Source organism: Vulpes lagopus, chromosome 5 (genome assembly GCF_018345385.1).
Source record: "Vulpes lagopus strain Blue_001 chromosome 5, ASM1834538v1, whole genome shotgun sequence".
In the NCBI taxonomy this organism is placed as follows: domain Eukaryota; kingdom Metazoa; phylum Chordata; class Mammalia; order Carnivora; family Canidae; genus Vulpes; species Vulpes lagopus.
Genome location: NC_054828.1, coordinates 99,650,813 through 99,669,374, shown reverse-complemented (window position 1 = coordinate 99,669,374; position 18,562 = coordinate 99,650,813). Strand labels below are relative to the sequence as shown.

Below are 18,562 nucleotides of genomic sequence, written 5' to 3'. Positions count from 1 at the left end.
CAGCCTTCCAGGTAATTGCAGGCCAGGAGCTGTTTCTCAGAAGAAGAACAGTTAGGAGATAAAGAGGTCTTAGCTTGCTTGAGCTCTGGGGGACTATGCCTGTGACTATTCTCTGAACCCTGGGGGACTATGCCCATGACTATCCTCAGACATCACCATGAGGTTTTGTGGTGGGCTGCTTACCATCCCTCAGACGTTGAACTCCATTAGATTGTTTGTTAGGTTGTGGAAAACGGTACTTGCTTTAGCTGTAATGCAGCTGCCAGTGGCTGTGTGACTTGGTCCTTTAAGGAGGCCGCATTTGTAACTGCTGTTGGAATTGCCACCCTGTTAAGCTTAAAATAATTTTCTTTCTCAAAACTCCATCTGTTTTCTCTTCAGAGCAAACAGGTGAGTGAATTATGGAGGTGATAAGAATGGTGTGGATATTGTACACATCGATATCAAGCAGACCCCTAGCAGCAGTGGGGTGTGGGAAGTACTGTTTTGACACTCTAATCCCCATGGTACATTAGGGCAAGCCAGCTAGGAGTCAGGGAGAGCGCTGAGTCATCTATCGGTAAAATCTGCCGTTTTACCGCAATAGCTAAAGATTGTGGCTGTCGATAGTCATTTGTTTGAAGGTTTGATCTATTCTGATTTACATCTCGGATGACTGACAGATTTCCCTTTACAGAGGGATGTATTGAATATCGTTTTGGTTGTGGGTCTCATTAGTAGGAGCTCATTTGGCCAGTTTTGAGTCATTATGGAAAATAGCAAAGGTAAGCTTCCTATTTCTCAAATACAAGTCACACTCAGCTATATTGTCTTTCAGAGGTTTTTATTTTATTTACAACAAAATAGGTCAAAATAAAGCAGTCTTTTAAAAGATAAGAACTGCTTTGCTGGAGACTAAATGACAACCAGGTGTAGCTGGCATCTTTGGAAGTTTAAAGGAACTTAGGCTAAATTTATTCAAATATCACTTCTAAAAATTGTACTTCAATCCCACCTGCAGCCCAAGAATAACTTTCCTGAATAGGTCACGAAATATTACCATTTATAATCCTTAATAAAACAGGAGGTGAGAAACGGAATGTGTTGTACTAGAGTCTCTGACTTAATCGAACTTGTTTGGGGTACCCTTTGCTAAGAATTTTAATTTTCTCAAACACTTCTCCTAGAATGAATCTTCCATGTGGATATTTGCCTCATTATTTTTAAAAAGTGATTTTTTTAAAAAAGAAAGCAGTTTCTTACAGTAGCTTGTTTTCCATTATCATGTTGAATGTTTTTTCAGCTCCCCTGGAAATCATTGACTAGCATCATTGAATATTATTACATGTGGAAAACTACTGACAGATACGTACAACAGGTAATTTTTTCATATTGCTGCCAATACAATTATATTAGTGTGAGCTTTCTGTTCATATCTTTTTTTAAAAAACCTTTTAAATTATTTTATTTATTTATTTGAAAGAGAGTGAGAAAGAGGAAAGGCAGATAGAGAGGGAGAGGCAGACTCCCTGCTGAGCAGGGAGTCCAACAAGAGGCTCCATCCCAGGACCCTGGGATTGTGACCTGAGCTGAAGGCAGGACTTAAACTGACCGAGCCACCCAGGCACTGCTTTCTGTTCATATCTTAATATTTCTTAGCAATACACTTAATTTTAAATATGTTTGCTTTATCTTTTCTTTACTATTTTAAACTTTATGTAATTTCACATCCTTAAAGCACTGCTTAAGATTTTAGTCCTCAAAAAAATTTTTTTTTTAGTCTTCATATTTTCTTTACTTTAGAAGTCATCATTGGTAAATATTTTGGAAAGACGACAGGGAAGGATACCACTAGAGAGGTATTATATTCCGTGCCAGGTGCATCGTGCCTTATCTGTTTGTGAATATAGTTGACAGGAATGACCTAAGATGTGAACAAGTTATTTTTACGGATTATTAGAAATTTAGACCAATGCCATCAGCCATACAGTTGAAGATATTTTAAAAGATCTGGAACCTCCTTAGATGACATTTGTGTCAAATATATCTCCCCTGAGTCTTTGACCTTAATTAGAGTAGTTAATCTTACTAGTTTGTAGTTTGATGTTTTAGTACTGTATATAAATTTTTCTCTAAAATTATTTCTAAAAGTAGGGAGTCTTTTGAGTTCTTCCTAAATGTTCCAAGTTGAGGTAATTTTCTCAATTACTTAATTTGAGTACTATTACTTTTGGGGAAAGGCACATTTTCCTCAGTGACTTCAGGCAATATTTGTTTTTATATTCTTCTAGTCACAGGTTAGAGCTGGTAAAGAAAGGAACAAATATATTCAACACAGAGATTATTTTCCTTAAGTTATGTGATCACACAGTGGCAAGTGTTGCATGCTATAAAAATACATTTTAAGGATCACTTTTTTTTTTTTAATTTTTTTATTTATGATAGTCACAGAGAGAGAGAGAGAGAGGCAGAGACACAGGCAGAGGGAGAAGCAGGCTCCATGCACCGGGAGCCTGACGTGGGATTCGATCCCAGGTCTCCAGGATCACGCTCTGGGCCAAAGGCAGGCGCTAAACCACTGTGCCACCCAGGGTTCCCTTAAGGATCACTTTTAATGTTTTTGAAAGATTTTATTTATTCATGGGAGGCATATGTAGAGAGAGGCAGAGACATAGGCAGAAGGAGAAGCAGGCTCCATGCAGGGAGCACAATGCAGAACAAGTGGGGGGAGGGGCAGAGGAAGAGAAGGAGAGAGAGAATCCCAAGCAGGCTCCACGCCTAGTGCAGAGCCTGACACAGGGCTCAGTCTCATGACCCCAAGATCAAGATCTCAGCCAAAACCAAGAGTCAGACACTCAATCTACTGAACTGCCCAGGCGCCCCAAAGATCACTTTTTAAATGACCACAGTGAGTTGTCGAGATCATGAATAGTGAATACGTATCCATGGCTTGTTGAAAGGTTTCTGGTGTCAACATCATGCATAATCCAAAAGTGCTTATTTCAAACAATATAGAAGTGAAGACCATGTACTCTGGAAAACTTGGGATTTTCAAGGCCAAAAGTCCCTGGAGACGGTGGAGATAATGACATCATGGGTGGTTGAAAAGTGGTTTATGGATAAAATTATTTCCAAATATTTCAACTTGGTTTCTAAAAGTTTTAAGTTATCCCCTTAAATGTTTTGTATTCTCCTCATTGAGAAAATGGATGACTGCCTTATATTCTGGTTTGTAATTTATTTATTTATTTATTTATTTATTTATTTATTTATTTATTTAGGATATTGGCAATATATTGTTTTTCTTCCTTGTTGGTATTCATTTACTGTGTTGATCAGTTTCTGGATATGACTATGTAATCTTTTCCCCATTCCTTTCCCTACATTTGGCTCCTAATGGCTCCTAAAATCTGATGTGAGTTCATTCAGGCTTTAAAGCTTATTGCATATTGCATATCTCTTAACATTTGAGGGTAAATGCTTATTTAATTGTACTTAGGGGAGTTGTTATCTCTTTCTTTCTCATGGACCTTGGAAACGAATCATTTCTGGAAAAGAAATTTCTTTTAAAGCAAAGAAAGTGTGTGTGTGTGTGTGTGTGTGTGTGTGTGTGTGTGTGTTTCTCCCAGAAAGGTAAAAAAAGTAGAAACTAAATTTGCAAAGTAAAAATGGTTACTTATAAATCCTGTTTATTCACTCATGGAGCAGTGGGAAATGGACTTAATCACTGCTTTAATTTTAAAATCTAGATCTACAATGTTATTAATACTTGCAGTTCTGTACCTCAGAACCCAGTGACTTGTCTTACAAATTAACACAGTTTAAGAATATATATGTGAAAGAAAGACCTTTCCTAAAATGGCAATTTTTGAATGTTTAAGACAAGAAGTAGTAATAATTATTAGGCATTGTATGTAAAATATTTTATCTATCTTTTGAATTAGAAACGTCTAAAAGCAGCAGAAGCTGAGAGTAAACTGAAGCAAGTGTATATCCCAACTTAGTAAGTAACAGAAATCTTTTAAAATATTTGTCATAGTTTGAATTCAATGAACACAAAATATGTCATCTTGGTCAATTTCAGCCAAATTTGAATTTCTTTGTATATCTTATTTTCTGACACTACAAAGCACTAGACTTGCTTTCCATTTTACCATTACAGTGATTTTTTTTTAAGAAAGAAAAATGGCTGGTGAGAGACAAACAAAAGGACTAGAGGAAAGATGCCATGTTGTATACTTCCATCAAAACTGCAGGGAAAGCAGCAGAAAACTAACCTGTGAAACTCTGTTATTTGAAGCAAATGTTTTTCAGAAAGTCAGCAGCTTTTGAAATTTCAGTGTTATAGAATGGACTTGAGGGGCATGTAGTGCACGTTGCCCTTTGGAGATTGTTTTTTTGGTTGAGGATTTTATATTGTTTGCTTAGGAGAAGGGTTAGAGAAAGTAAGAAGAATCATACTTTGTAAATGTTGAATAAATAATGAATAGGTATCAGTTGTTTCATGTGTCTGGTATTCTAGCATCATTATTTTGGGGACTTAGAAATCATTTTCATCAAAATGAATGCCAGTTTGCTTCTCATTTGCTACATTTTAAATGAATTATAGTCTTTTTTGAGGTCTGTAAGAGTTCAATCATTCATTTGTTGACGAAAATTTAGTTTATTGAGCACTGAGTATACAGTGCTATATTAGGTTCTTTGGGGACTAAAATGAAATTTGCTACAGAGTTCTATGTACTGCTCCAAGATTTTTCTCACTTAGTATAGTTGTTTTATACCTAGGCTTTTGTTTATTGAATTTTGATGTATTAATACATTTATATAGAGGAGTCCTCTTAGACAATGAATCGTGTTATTTTTAAATCATTTTTTATCTCAAGGCAGATAACCTGTAATTTACAGGATTCATAATTTTTTTTTCAGAGCTGTAATGTCCCTTCTGCAGTGGTTTCCAGTACCTTAGAAATTTTTATATTATATGTGAGTAATTTATAAAAGAGCAACTGCCCAAAGAAAACAGTGTGGTGATTCATATGTGAGGTTCTTAGAAGCAAGCATAGCAGCTTTCTTGTGCATTGTAGTGCTGTCACATCAAAGGAAAAGTACACTAAACCAGTTTTCACCTAGTAACCCAGAGAATTGTTTCTGTTATGTTTTGCATTGACTTTGTTGGAGTCTTGATCTCAAAGACCAGCAAACTATAGTCTGCAGGCCAAATCTGACCTGCTGCCTGTTTTTATAAATAAAATGTTGTTGGAACACAGCCATACTCATTCATTTATGTATTATTTATGTCTGCTTTCATGCTTCAATCGCAGCGTTCAGTGGTTGTGACAGAAATTGCAATCTCCACAGAACTTAAAATATTTATGATGCCAGCCTGATCTAAGTGAATGATTTTTGGAGATCAAGACAGTTTCTAATCATAACTTGTTAAAAAAAATTACATAAATCTACATAAATAGAAGGTATGAAGTCACCTTCTGAGTCCTTGGATAAGAATCTGAGTCCTTGGAAGAATTTCACAGTTAACTCTAAAATCAAGTATTTTGAAACAAATAATGGATTAAGAATTATTTTATGCTGTCATTCTTTTGAGCCTGGCAGTCTCCTGTATGCAAAGCACTCTGTTCAGTACTAGAGGTAGAAAGGTTAGAAAGGTATACCACATTCTAGTGTGGGAGAGACAGGTGCCAAACAGTCGCCTAGTGTGACAAGTACTATGATGAAGAAGAATAGCACAATTTTTATGAGAATTGGTACAGGACGACCAGACTCAGTTGATTCCTTGTGGAAGTGAGTTTGAGTGAATTCTGGAGAAGGAAGAGGAATTAACTGGGTGATGGAGGCTTTCCAGGCCAAGGGGATCCTGAGATTGGAAGGGCCACAACAGTAGTTAAGGAGCTGAGAGAATGGCAGTGTAGCTGTGTAAAGAGAGTGGTGAGCTGTGGGAGGCTGTCAGGGCCAGCCAGGGGTTTACCCATCTGATCAACAATGGAAATGGATTTTAAATAAGGAAGTGTCATGATCAAATTTGTACTTTAAGATCACTTGCTCTATTTTAGAAAATGGTTTGGGGAAGGGGAGCAATAGTGGATGTAAGGAGACCCAATTCTGAAGTTCTTGGAGAGGAAAGGTGACAGGAGCTTGACTGGAATTGTGGCCCTGGAAATGGTACACCACCTGGAGGTGACTGACTTGTATAGAGGGGTAGAGGAGAAATGTCAGGCTAGAGTCCCAGATTTCTGGCCAGCACAACAACCAAAGAGACTGGTAGAGAGAGGCAGGCTAACACTTTGAATTTGCTCTATCCAAAAAGAAGTGTTGAATATGATGTTGTATATATTGATCTTAAGCTCAGGGGAAAGTTTTGCTCTAGAGATACAAATTTGAGCTTCATTGGCATATAATATTGTGTTTGAAACCATGGATGAGCTTTCTTAGGAGGAGCAGTAAGAACAAAGGGTCTCGGACCAAGGTTGAGGAAATCCAGGATTTATGTATCAGATAAAGTAGGATAGCAAGGTCAGTGCATTATCCCAAAAGCTGAAAGAGGAGTGTGTTTCAAGGAGGGGAAGAGATTAATTAATTAATTAATTAATTAATGTCAGATGTTGATGAAAAATAGCCAGAGAATTTAGTAACGTGGAGATAGGTCATTGGTCATCTGTAATGTAGTAGTTGAGGACTGCATATGAGCCAAAGAACTGCAAACAGTAAAGATTGGCCCCTCAACAAAACTGGCTAGAAAGGTCAGTCTTGGGAGTTCTTCACTTTGAGGGGTAGATTGTAAGAGTAATAGAAGAGTTCTTTAAGTAGGGAGAAATATGTTTACATGATAATGGAGAAAGCCCAGGATAGAGAATCAAATGTACAAAATTCTCAGGAGGCCATTAAGGGGTAGAATATGGAATACAGAGGTGGGAGGAGAGGTTTGGGCATTAGATAAAAGGACAGTTTCATATAATGCAGCTTTAAAAACTTTTTTGTATGTTTGTTAGAGTAAAAGTTTATTCAAATGTTCACATTGACATCATTTGTCACCTGAGAATTAATGTGTAGGCACTTGGTTTTGCAAAACTAATGTAAAGTGATTCACATGTCTATATGCATTGAGTCTTTGCACACTTGTTTTCCTTTTATGATTATTATAATGAAGATCAGTGGTTTATTCAGTCAAGTAAGATTCAAAAATCAGTTGAACAATTAAAGTTGTGTTTGCTCTCATTCTTGTTTTTAGGCCTCTCATCTGTAAATTTGTATTAGCTCTTTTTCATCACATATATTTAGCCCTGGGTTAAACGTCAGAAACTTCCATATTTTGGGGGAAGACTTCTGAGAATCAGTCATTTGATTTAAGAGGCCATCCTGCTATCTATATCTAGTAGATTTTTAAAAATCAGAAATATTTTTACATACCTTTGTAAATCTTAATCATTATAAATTATTTTTAACTGTGCACATTTTCACCTGTAAACTATAAGAGAAACACATTCTTTCTTGTTTAAAATGTTTTAAAAATGATTTGTCTTCAAAATACATTGCTGGCACAGGTTATAAATGAAAATAATAGCCCTATTACAAAATGGGGACCTCAGGTTAAATGATTTCTTCTGGAGTGGTGTTGAGGTGTCACCTAAGAGTTACAGTAACAATGAGAGAAAGAAATCTTAGTTTGCTGTCAGGCCAAGTTTACACATTAGGCTTTCACTGGTAAATGGAATTGAAGAAACTGGGAACAGCAAAGAGGAAACTCCTGTGCCAACTCCATGTTGAAACTCCACATGTCTTAGTAGTTATGATCTCTGGTTACTTCAGCAACCATAGGGAGATAGAGTTATAGTCCGCATTTATTCATTGCTAACAAATAGTTGACTAGTTTATTTTGCTTATCTTCTGTCTAGCAAATAGATGTGAAAGCTCCTCTAGGATGAAAGTTCCTTTAAGTCAGGTGTTTTTGTTTACAAGGCACTGAAATAAATACATGTTTAATGAATTATGAGTTTATTTGAGAAGATGTCATGTACACCTGTGTAGTATTCTAGGGCATGGCTTTATAAGCAGAGAAGTTAGCTTACCCCACATGGGTAAAAATTAGCCACGTTTGCACCAAGTAAGTACCAAGGTAATCTGGGCTACCTGTTTCTAAGGAATTATGGTATCTGGGAAATTTACATGTAAAGCCTTGATAGATATCTCCTTTTTTGTCCTCTTGAAATTTTTTTCTTAAAAAGAAAAGCCTCAGAATATATTTGTTGGCTTTTCTAATTTCAAGTGCTATGTATGTAATCCTTCTCATAAAAATTCAGACATCATAGAAATTATTATCATAAACGGCTAAATCTCCTGAAATGCCGACTTACATTCAGGAGATATGCTCTGTTGACATCCACACTGTCTTTGTTGAACACATGGCTTTTGTGCATTTCCCTCAAGAGCCAATGCAGAGTCAATAGCTTTCATACCAGCAGCAGAAATGGCACAGTGGTTTTCTCTAAACACAACACACTGCTTTTAGCTTAATTTATTTTATCCAAAAAAATTATCTTTTATTCTCAGGAGAATTCATGATAAGTGATAGAGCTTAAGAACTTGTATCTTTCAAAAGCATTATAGGGTGTTCTAAGGAAATTGTATTTGGGTGGAGTAGTACTAATGGCTATATTTACTTTGTGCATATTAGACATAAGAGATTGGTTTTTATGTATCCTTGTTTTATAAGGTTGAATGATTTGAGTTCATTTTAATACCTTATATTTACCAGCTTATTTCTTCTTTACCAAATATTCAGATATTTATATGTAGTTAAGATAAATCAACAATGAGGTGTACAGACTTTTGCCTTGTTATACAAGTCATTTTTATCACCTCACTTTATATTTCATTGAAAGCAGCAAACCAAATCCCAACCAAATATCTGCCAGCAATGGCAAACCTGGTGCTGTGAATGGAGCCGTGGGGACCACATTCCAGCCACAGAATCCCCTCTTAGGACGAGCCTGTGAGAGCTGCTATGGTAAGTTTTCTCCAGCAGGGCTTTCTTCTCTCCTTTGAGGCCTGTGATGAGGTTTGTGGCACTGTGCTGGCACTGCTGGGTGGGAGGTGTTGAGCAGCCGTCTCAAGGTACCTATGGCACACTGCTTAGAGAGCGGGATGATGTAGCCTTAGGTGAGTAAGATGCCCACCCTTCCCTTTGACTTGGACACTGCATTTTAGTCTTGGATTTTCTCTGCTTCGCTTCTTTGAAAAAGGCTCCAGTAAAAAAAAAAAAAAGAAAGAAAAGAAAGAAAAAGAAAAAGGCTCCAAAAACTTCTGTCAGAAAGACCTATTGTGGATGAAGTGCCATTTATGATCCTCAGACCAGCTTCCATCAAAGTGCACCAGTTTGGGAGAACTTGTTCTACCATGTTTGTGTTTGCCTTTGCTTTCAGCAAGTATCTTTATCAGTATCTGTCCATGTCAAAAACCTATCAGACGTGGGCAGCATTACATTGTATTTGACTTGGATGTTAAATTGGTTTGGTGAGATGATGTAATTGATATTTTTTTTAAAGGATTTTATTTATTTGAGAGAGCATGCATGCACATGCAAGCAGAGATGGGGGATGGAGCATCTTAAGCAGGCTCTACGCCCAATACAGAGCCCTATGCGGGACTTGATTTCACCACCTTGAGATCAGGACCTGAACCAAAATCAAGAGTCATTTAACCAACTGAACCACCCAAGTGCCCCACACATTAAAAAAAAAAAAAAAAAAAAAAAAATTCTTGCTCTTTTATTGTCTCTCTTTAGCTTTTCTTTCCCCACTTTTTTTTTTTTTTAAGATTTTATTTCTTAAGAAATCCCTACACTCAAACTCACAACCCCTAGATGAAGTGTCTCAAACTGTACCAACTGAGCCAGCCAGGCACCCCTTACTTTTTTTTTTTTCACCCCTTACTTTTTATATTTTTATACTTATTTAAAATCTCAAACAATGGCATAATCTGTTCATAGACATCAGTGACATTATTATCTATGTTTCCTTACAATCAAAGTGGCCTGGGGTGGGGAAAAGAAGGAAACTGATTTTTATTGAAAGTCTACTTGGTGCCCAATTTTTGTCTCTCAACAGCTCTTTGGAGGGATAGATGTAGCTTACTGCCCTAAGGGCATGGGGATGAGGGACATGACAGCCTCTGCTTCATATTCACACCAAGCTTCAGCATTAGAAAAGACTTTTAAAAAGTTTTATTTTTTTAAGTTAATCTCTATATCCAGCATGGGGGTTGAACTCATACCCCCAAGATCAAGAGCTGCATGCTCTACTAACTGAAGCCAGACACCCCTAGAAAAGACTTTTAAAACCAGGTCACAGGGGGATCCCTGGGTGGTGCAACGGTTTAGCGCCTGCCTTTGGCCCAGGGCGCGATCCTGGAGACCCGGGATCGAATCCCACGTTGGGCTCGCGGTGCGTGGAGCCTGCTCCTCCCTCTGCCTGTGTCTCTGCCTCTCTCTCTCTCTCTCTGTGACTATCATAAATAAATAAAAATTAAAAAAAAATAAATAAAAATAAAACCAGGTCACATAGGGGTGACTGGGTGGCTCAGTAGGTTAGGTGTCTGACTTGATTTCGGCTCAGATCATGATGATGGGGTTGTGAGATGGAACCCCATGTTGGGTGTGGACTCTGCTTAAGGTTCTCTCTCCCTCGGCCCCCTCCCTACTTATGTTCTTTCTCTAAGAAAACAAAACAAAACAAACAGATCATATAATTATCTTACCTGAAACTAAGAAAAGTATGATCCAGACAAATTGCTGACTTCATAGAAATGGTATGTTTCTAACCATTTTTCTGCACCATGGAAGCATAAAGGAAAATAATTTATGGAAAATTAGATTCTTTTGGTCATAATTTTTTATATATTGCATTATGAATGTCTTTTTTTAATTTAAAGATTTTATTTTTCCATGAGAGACACAGAGAGAGAGAGAGAGAGAGAGAGAGGCAGAAACAGAGACACAGGCAGAAGGAGAAGCAGGCTCCATGCAGAGAGTGTGATGTGGGACTCAATCCCAGCACTCGAGGATCACACCCTGAGCCGGAGGCAGGCGCTAAACTGCTGAGCCACCCAGGGATCCCCATGAATGTCTTTGAATTGGAAACTCTTAGACACTGAAGTTTATTTGTATTTAAGTGAAAATAAAATTAATCCTACAGACAAGTGGTGGCTTTATCTTATTTTTGACATACCCCGTTAACACATATGTAGTCTCACATATCCCTTTATATAATTGTCATTTTTATGTGTATGACAAATAAGTGATTTTTATTTTATAATACTTATTTTAGACTCAAATAATATTATAAAATGTATCTCTTATTATAACATGATGTAAGATTTATCATTAGGGGTGCCTGGGTGGCGTCTGCCTTTGGCTTAGGGCATGATTCCAGGGTCCTAGGATCGAGCCCACATCAGCTGCCTGCTCAGTGGGGAGTCTGCTTCTGCTTCCCCCTATCCCTCTACCTCCTGCTCCCCGGCTTATGCTCTTTCTCTTCAAATCAATAAATAAAATCTTAAAAAAAAAAAGATTTATCTTTATAGAGAAATAGAAGTTGGTGTTTTCTTTTTTGTCACTTTTTAAAAAAGATTTTATATATTTATTTCAGAGAGAGCACACAGGGCAGCAGGGCAGAGGGAGATGGGGAGAGAGAATCTCAAGCAGCCTCCTTAGCCTGATGCAGGGCTCAGTCTGAGATCATGACCTGAGCTGAAATCAAGACTCAGACACTCAACTGAGCCACCCAGGCACCCCTGTCACTTTTTAATTGCATTTGAGTTAATTTTGTAAGGGGAATGATGTTTGTTGACAAATATTAAAATGACATGTCATGACTAACTTGAGTAAAAATGTATACTTAAATATGAGTGAAATTTTATTATTTTTTTTCAAAGATTTTATTTATGCATGAGAGACACAGAGATTGAGGCAGAGACACAGGCAGAGGGAGAAGCAGGCTCCATGCAGGAAGCTCAATGTGGAACTCGATCCCGGATTCCAGGATCATGCCCCAGGCCAAAGGCAGATGCTCAACTGCTGAGCCACCTAGGCATCCCATGAGTGAAATTTTATAGTCAGAATCCAAACTAGGTCCATGCCTAATACTTAAGATTCTTAAAATTTGTGTTTAAAAAAAATCAACTTATTTGACTTACTGTTTTAAATTATAAGAGGAGGGGATCCCTGGGTGGTGCAGTGGTTTAGTGCCTGCCTTTGGCCAGGGCGTGATCCTGGAGACCTGGGATCGAATCCCACGTCGGGCTCCCGGTGCATGGAGCCTGCTTCTCTGCCCGTGTCTCTGCCTCTCTCTCTCTCTCTCTCTCTCTCTCTCTCTCTGTGTGACTATCATAAATAAATAAAAACTTAAAAAAAAAATCTAAATTATAAGAGGAAAGTTTTGGGGGCTGCTGTTAGCAAGGAGTCTACCAAAAATAATACACGATGGGTGCACAGTATTATTCTCAAACTAAGATGCAGTTTGATTATAATGGCCTGTATGTTTTCTCTTTTTGACATTGACTTGTGAAGTGTTAGTTGACACCTTGATGTGCTCTTTGAACACTTTGACCTGACGAAGTTAACTTATAAATCAGGGGGAAGAGTATTCCAAGGGAAATATACAGATTATAATAATTTATACATACCTCATTAACTTAATGTTTCATGCCATCGTTTCCTATCTTAAACTTCAGATCCATTGTAGGAAAACTTTAAATGCAATATGGGAGCAATTCAAACTGCAGCAAAACTGATGAAGGCTTGCAGTGTTAAGTGGTAAATCAGCCAAGTTATTAGGTTTTAAGCCTTTTGTGATCTTGGCTGCATATGCTCCCTTGATCTGGACTTAAATAGTCTTGAAAGGGATTCTATTTTTAAAGGGAGAAATACTAAAATGATTATACTTTGTTCATTTATCTATTTCTGACAGATTCCTACCTTAATCAGTGGGGCCTCTCTGAGCACCTTAAACTCTGGGGTAGTTTCTGGACCATCAATTTAGAAACTTAGACTTGGACTTTAAACAGTAATATAATAATAATAATAATACCTTTCTGGGGCAGCCCGGGTGGCTCAGTGGTTTAGCGCTGCCTTCAGCCCAGGGCATTATCCTGGAGTCCCGGGATTGGGTCCGGCATCGGGCTTCCTGCATGGGGCCTGCTTCTCCCTCTGCCTGTGTCTCTGCCTCTCTCTCTTTCTCTCTCTCTCATGAATAAATAAATAAAATTAAAAAAAAAAACTTTCTGATAACTTATTTACAGAAATGTACACAATAGGGGGTATTTTTAATGAACAAAACTCCCTCAGTAATAGCACAGCATATTACATAAGATACTTCATCTAATAGCTTCTCTTAACAGGAGCCACAGGTTCGCTCTCTTGCTTGCTCTCTCATTCACTATGAGAGAGAGAGAGAGAAATGGTTTAATGAATCCTGAATCTTGAAAATACATGTATATTAGACTTTTATGTTTGGTGAACTGCAGAAAGAAAAATAACATTGTAAACTAAAGATTACTTTGGAATATCTTTAAAATATTTGATGGTATATGTATTGATGTTACAAATTATATAACACTTTGTCTTTTCATATTTTTCCTCTGTCTTTAGCTACACAGTCTCATCAGTGGTATTCTTGGGGCCCACCTAATATGCAGTGTAGATTGTGTGCAACCTGTTGGCTCTACTGGAAAAAATATGGAGGCCTGAAAATGCCCACCCAGTCGGAAGAAGAGAAGTTATCTCCTAGCCCAACTACAGAGGTATATGAGCAATAGTCTTTGATGTTGAGAAATGTCATTTTAATGGTTTGGTCACTCCTTGGAAACAGAAGTACAGTACAGAAAAAAAAAAAAAAAAAGAAGTACAGTACAGGATAACTTAAAAGCAAAAAGTAAAAGCAAACAAAGCTGTTTTTTTTTTTTTTTTTTTCCAAAGCTGTTTTTTTATAACTAAACATAGCACCATAATATTTAAGGTGGATGTGGAGAGAGGGCAGGGACAAATCAAATTTTTTCAGGTATTCAAAATATTGTTCTTGTGTGATTGCTCAGACAAAAGAACAATATGTGTGAGAAGTGTTAACATAAGTAGAGAGCTTACAAATTAAATGATTTAATTGCTTTTTGGGAAACAGTTTGCAACCTTTAAATACTGTAAAAATATGCCTTACTACATAAAGTAATAAACATAAACTGAACATTTTTCTGTCCCTGAGCTATCATAGGAGGAACAAGAAGGTGATATGGACTCAATCTTGAGATAAACAGTTGAAATAGGATTTTGGTAAAATTCTCAGATTGCAGATATAAGCACCTGTGTCGACCAGAGGGAGACTTCTTCTTTTTAAGGGCTAACAGGATCTCAGGACTCCTACACTATTAAAAAATAAGATAATTTCATTAACCCCCTTGGCATTTTTTTAAAATGTGATTTTGGATTCTTAAGGTCAATGTCCATTTAAAAACCAAAGCATAGGAAGGAGTGCACTGGTGATGAGCACAGGGTGGTGATGGATGGAAGTATTGAGTTACTATATTGTATACCTGAAACTAGTATAACACTGTATGGTAACTACCTGGAAGTAAAATAAAAACTTTGAAAAACAAAAATATAGGATCACACATCCTCCTACCCCTACACAGTTACCTTCTCTACTCCCCTACCCTCTTTCCGAAAGTGCATACTTCTAATTTCTTCTTTGGGAGTAGGGTATTAACTTCTAGATGCTTCAGTGGAAAACTTAAAAATTGCCTTCTCTTTGAGCCTGATACAAATAGCATTCTTTTCTTTACATGTCTGTTGGTATCTGATTTTGCAGGACCCCCGTGTTAGGAGTCACATGTCTCGCCAGGCCATGCAGGGGATGCCAGTCCGAAACACTGGGAGCCCAAAGTCTGCAGTGAAGACCCGCCAAGCTTTCTTCCTCCACACTACATATTTCACAAAATTTGCTCGTCAGGTCTGCAAAAATACCCTCCGGCTGCGGCAGGCAGCAAGACGGCCGTTTGTTCCTATTAATTATGCTGCCATTAGGGCAGAATGTAAGATGCTTTTAAATTCTTAACCTTATGTGTTGTGCTTCTGACCATTTTCTCTCCTTCCCTCTCTTTTTTGTTTTGTTTTTTTTTTTGTTTTGTTTTGTTTTTGTTTGCAATAAACATAAGTTCTTGTGTACAGCCTTTTATTTGGTTTATTTTTTTTTAACATTGTTTTTGTCTGCTGCCATTTGTATCATGCCAACCTGAAAAGGAAACACTGGAACCTCTGCAGCCCCTCTGCAGAGAGCATAGTACTCAGCAGAGAATTGGTGGGAGGTGCCCTTATTCAGAGAGGTCTTGTAATGGGACTGCCCAAGAACCCTTACGGGAAGGCACTTTCACCTGTAAGGTCGTGCCGAGATGTAACCCCTAAGGATGGTGTCACAATGAAGCCCCATAGATGAGACATTCAGTCTGCTCTTACGTGCCTTCATTAGGTTTGAATAAAATTTGCCAATTTACACTAATTAGAAATTGCATGTCTTTGTAAGCCTCTCATTTTCCCATGAACCTTTTATAATTCTACAATATTATGGAAATTCACAGTGCTTCATAACAAACACTACAGTAACTGGAAAATGGAGCAAATTATAAATGGATTTTAGTGTGTTTGGGTGAATTTTCTGAAAATACATATTTAGTTCTTACAGGCTAATGACCAAATTTATGGTTGAGCATTCTTTCTATTTGTCCAATTTGGTTTCCATTTCATTATCATACATATATTACCGCATAACATATACATAATTATTACTTTCATTTTCAACATGTTCAGTCTTGGCTTATGTTTCATTTTTTTGTTGTTGTTAGAACAAAGGTCATATGTATCAGTGAATTGTGGGTTGTTCTGTTATTACCATGTATCCCTAAAATGTGTCCATACTTTGTGTGCCAGCTCTGATTCTAGTCTTGCTACGTTTAGTCACATCCCTGACTGCCATGTTAGAGCCATGCAACTTTCTCCCCTAAAGGAGAAAACTTGCTGTCTGGCTTAACAGAGAGGAAATCTTACAGACATTTAGTAGATGCTTTTTCTTTGTCTGTGAGAAAAGAAATTTTGCATTATGAGATGTTCCATTTTGATTTAAGAAGGGTATCTCTATAAGGAGTGATGATTGAAAACTTTTTGTTCCTAAAGATAATTTCAGCAAAACGGCTTGAAAGGCTTTACAACTTACAGGTAAAAGCTTTATAAGGAGAAGAAAAGTGCTTTGTAGAGAGAGAGTGCAAAATGGCAGTACTTTCTGAGTCTCACGGAGGAGGGACTCCATTAGATTCGTGTGTATTTGGAACTTAGGCTGATACTGATTATTTCATGCTAACGCTTCTGAGTTCATGGATTTATGCTCTTATCATTTTCTTAACCATTTTAAGGAACTGGAAAATATTTGCATTCATCTAAACTGCTTAGCCAATTTAAAACACATTTATATAGTTTCTTAACTAAACAGGATAATAAAACACATGAGAAAGAGAATGAAAGAAATTCTTCTATTGAAATTGGCCAGGATCCAATATCATCTTTGTTCCTATGAATGGAAAAGAAATCATCACCAACTAAATTGGCAGCTGAGGAAGCTTCTGTTTCCCATAGCTCTTCTGTTAGTTTCTCAGTTAATATGCAAATTGCCTTTATTTTTATTATTCTTCAATGAAGTATATTTTTATGTTACCATTTTATGTATTATTCCTCAACTGAAGGGTCATGCTGCTAAATATAAGCAGGGGAGGTCAAAGTTAAATTACATGTGTTTTATTTCTATAAACATATAGCTATGATAATAATAAAAAGACTCATCTGTTGTAAGATTCAAGAAGCATATTTTACTTTGCATTTCGCTTCTTTGATCAAGTTACATAATAGAATCAATTTCTTTTCTTTTTTTTTTAAGATTTTATATATATATTCATGAGAGAGACAGGCAGAGAGAGAAGCAAGCTCCATGTAGGGAACCCAATGTAGGACTTGATCCCAGGACTCCAGGATCACGCCCTGGGCCAAAGGCAAACGCTCTACCACTGAGCCACCCAGGCGTCCCTAGAATCAAATTCCCAAAATAATTTTACCTCAAAATTTAAAATTACAAAGTTTCAAAACAAAGTTTCAGGGCAGCCCGGGTGGCTCAGCGGTTTAGCACCACCTTCAGCCCAGGGCATGATCCTAGAGACCGGAATTGAGTCCCATGTCAGGCTCCCTGCATGGAGCCTGCTTCTCCCTCTGCCTATGTCTCCGCCTCTCCCTGTGTGTCTCCCATGAATAAATAAATAAAATCTTAAAAAAAAAAAATTACAAAGTTTCAGCAGCCATCTACTGGTTTGTCTGTTTTGTTTTTTTTTTTTCCAGATAAGCAACTAATGAACTCTTCTAGCATCTAATTGATTCTTACATCATCTTCTTATATGTACTTTGTTACAGTCTCTTCATCAGATCCCTTGATCTTGGCTTGTCATGGAGAAGATGAGTTGTTAATAACTTGATGTCTGTAGGCAACCATGTCTGTGGTCCAGTGGGAATGTATAGGTGTATTTTTTTTTGTAAGCTTTCCTTGGTTTCTCAAGGGCAGTGGTGACCCCCATCCCTCAAAAAAGTTTATCCCTATGATGCAGTATGAATGTAATTTCAGATCAGATGAAAGTCTGTAATTCCAAAGAAACTGATGGATCAAGAGCTTTAATTGATGCATTTTAGAATAATTCTTCATAATATTCAGAAAGGTAAATAGTTTTCCCTGTGAACTTGGGAGTTCTAAGCACTCTAGAAACTGACGCCTTCCATGACTTCTGGCCTTGGCAGCACCATCACAACCAGTGTGCTAACCAGAGCTCATGGGGTGACAGACTGCCTGAGAGCAAGGGGAAGAACTAAGGAGATAAAAGTCTCAGATGGTGCAGAGCATAATGGTGACTATGAGGGCTTGGCTTAGAAGTCGATCCTTTCAGAGGACATATTTTGGGGTTTGTTACAACAGCACTCTCTGGCCTTTATTTTATTTTCATTAAGAAAATGGTATTGAAACAGTAGAGTGAAAAGGGGGAATCTTTGTATATCCATAAAGTATTACAGAGAAAATATAAGAACTAATAATGTCTATGGGAAGGGAAACTGGAAGGCTAAAGCAAAGGGATGGGAAGGAGACTTCCACCTGTTTTTTTTTTTTTTTTTTTAAGATTTTATTTATCCATTCATGAAAGACAGAGAGGCAGAGACACAGGTAGAGGGAGAAGCAGACTCCATGCTGGGAGCCCGACGCGGGACTCGATCCTGGGACTCCAGGATCGCGCCCTGCGCCAAAGGCAGGCGCTGAACCGCTGAGCCACCCAGGGATCCCCTTCCACCTGGTTTTAAACTTAAGATTTTGAGTTATGAGAATAAATTTCCTATTTTAAAAAACAATTTTAAAAACTTAAGTATATAATATGACCAATGTGTTTTTAAAATATGTATTTAAATATATGTATTTAAGATATATATATATGGTGATTTTTTAAAACCAAA

The 18,562-nt window shown here is 37.4% G+C and overlaps 1 protein-coding gene across 6 annotated transcripts in view; it reads left to right on the top strand.

Annotated features, from left to right (window-relative positions):
- The window catches only part of MTA3 (metastasis associated 1 family member 3), a 242,346-nt gene that overhangs the window by 172,699 nt on the left and 51,085 nt on the right, over nt 1-18,562 (top strand). For 5 of the 6 annotated variants that reach the window (XR_005987860.1, XR_005987861.1, XM_041755540.1 and 2 more), the window contains exons 10-14: nt 1,283-1,357; nt 3,924-3,982; nt 8,874-8,998; nt 13,637-13,788; nt 14,847-15,069. Coding sequence is in view for 4 of the 6 variants with exons in the window: in XM_041755540.1 (XP_041611474.1) it covers nt 1,283-1,357; nt 3,924-3,982; nt 8,874-8,998; nt 13,637-13,788; nt 14,847-15,069 (634 nt within the window). In the remaining 2 variants the exon portion in view is untranslated. The remainder of the gene's footprint in view (nt 1-1,282; nt 1,358-3,923; nt 3,983-8,873; nt 8,999-13,636; nt 13,789-14,846; nt 15,070-18,562) is intronic. The other variant, XM_041755538.1, reaches the window with a different exon arrangement.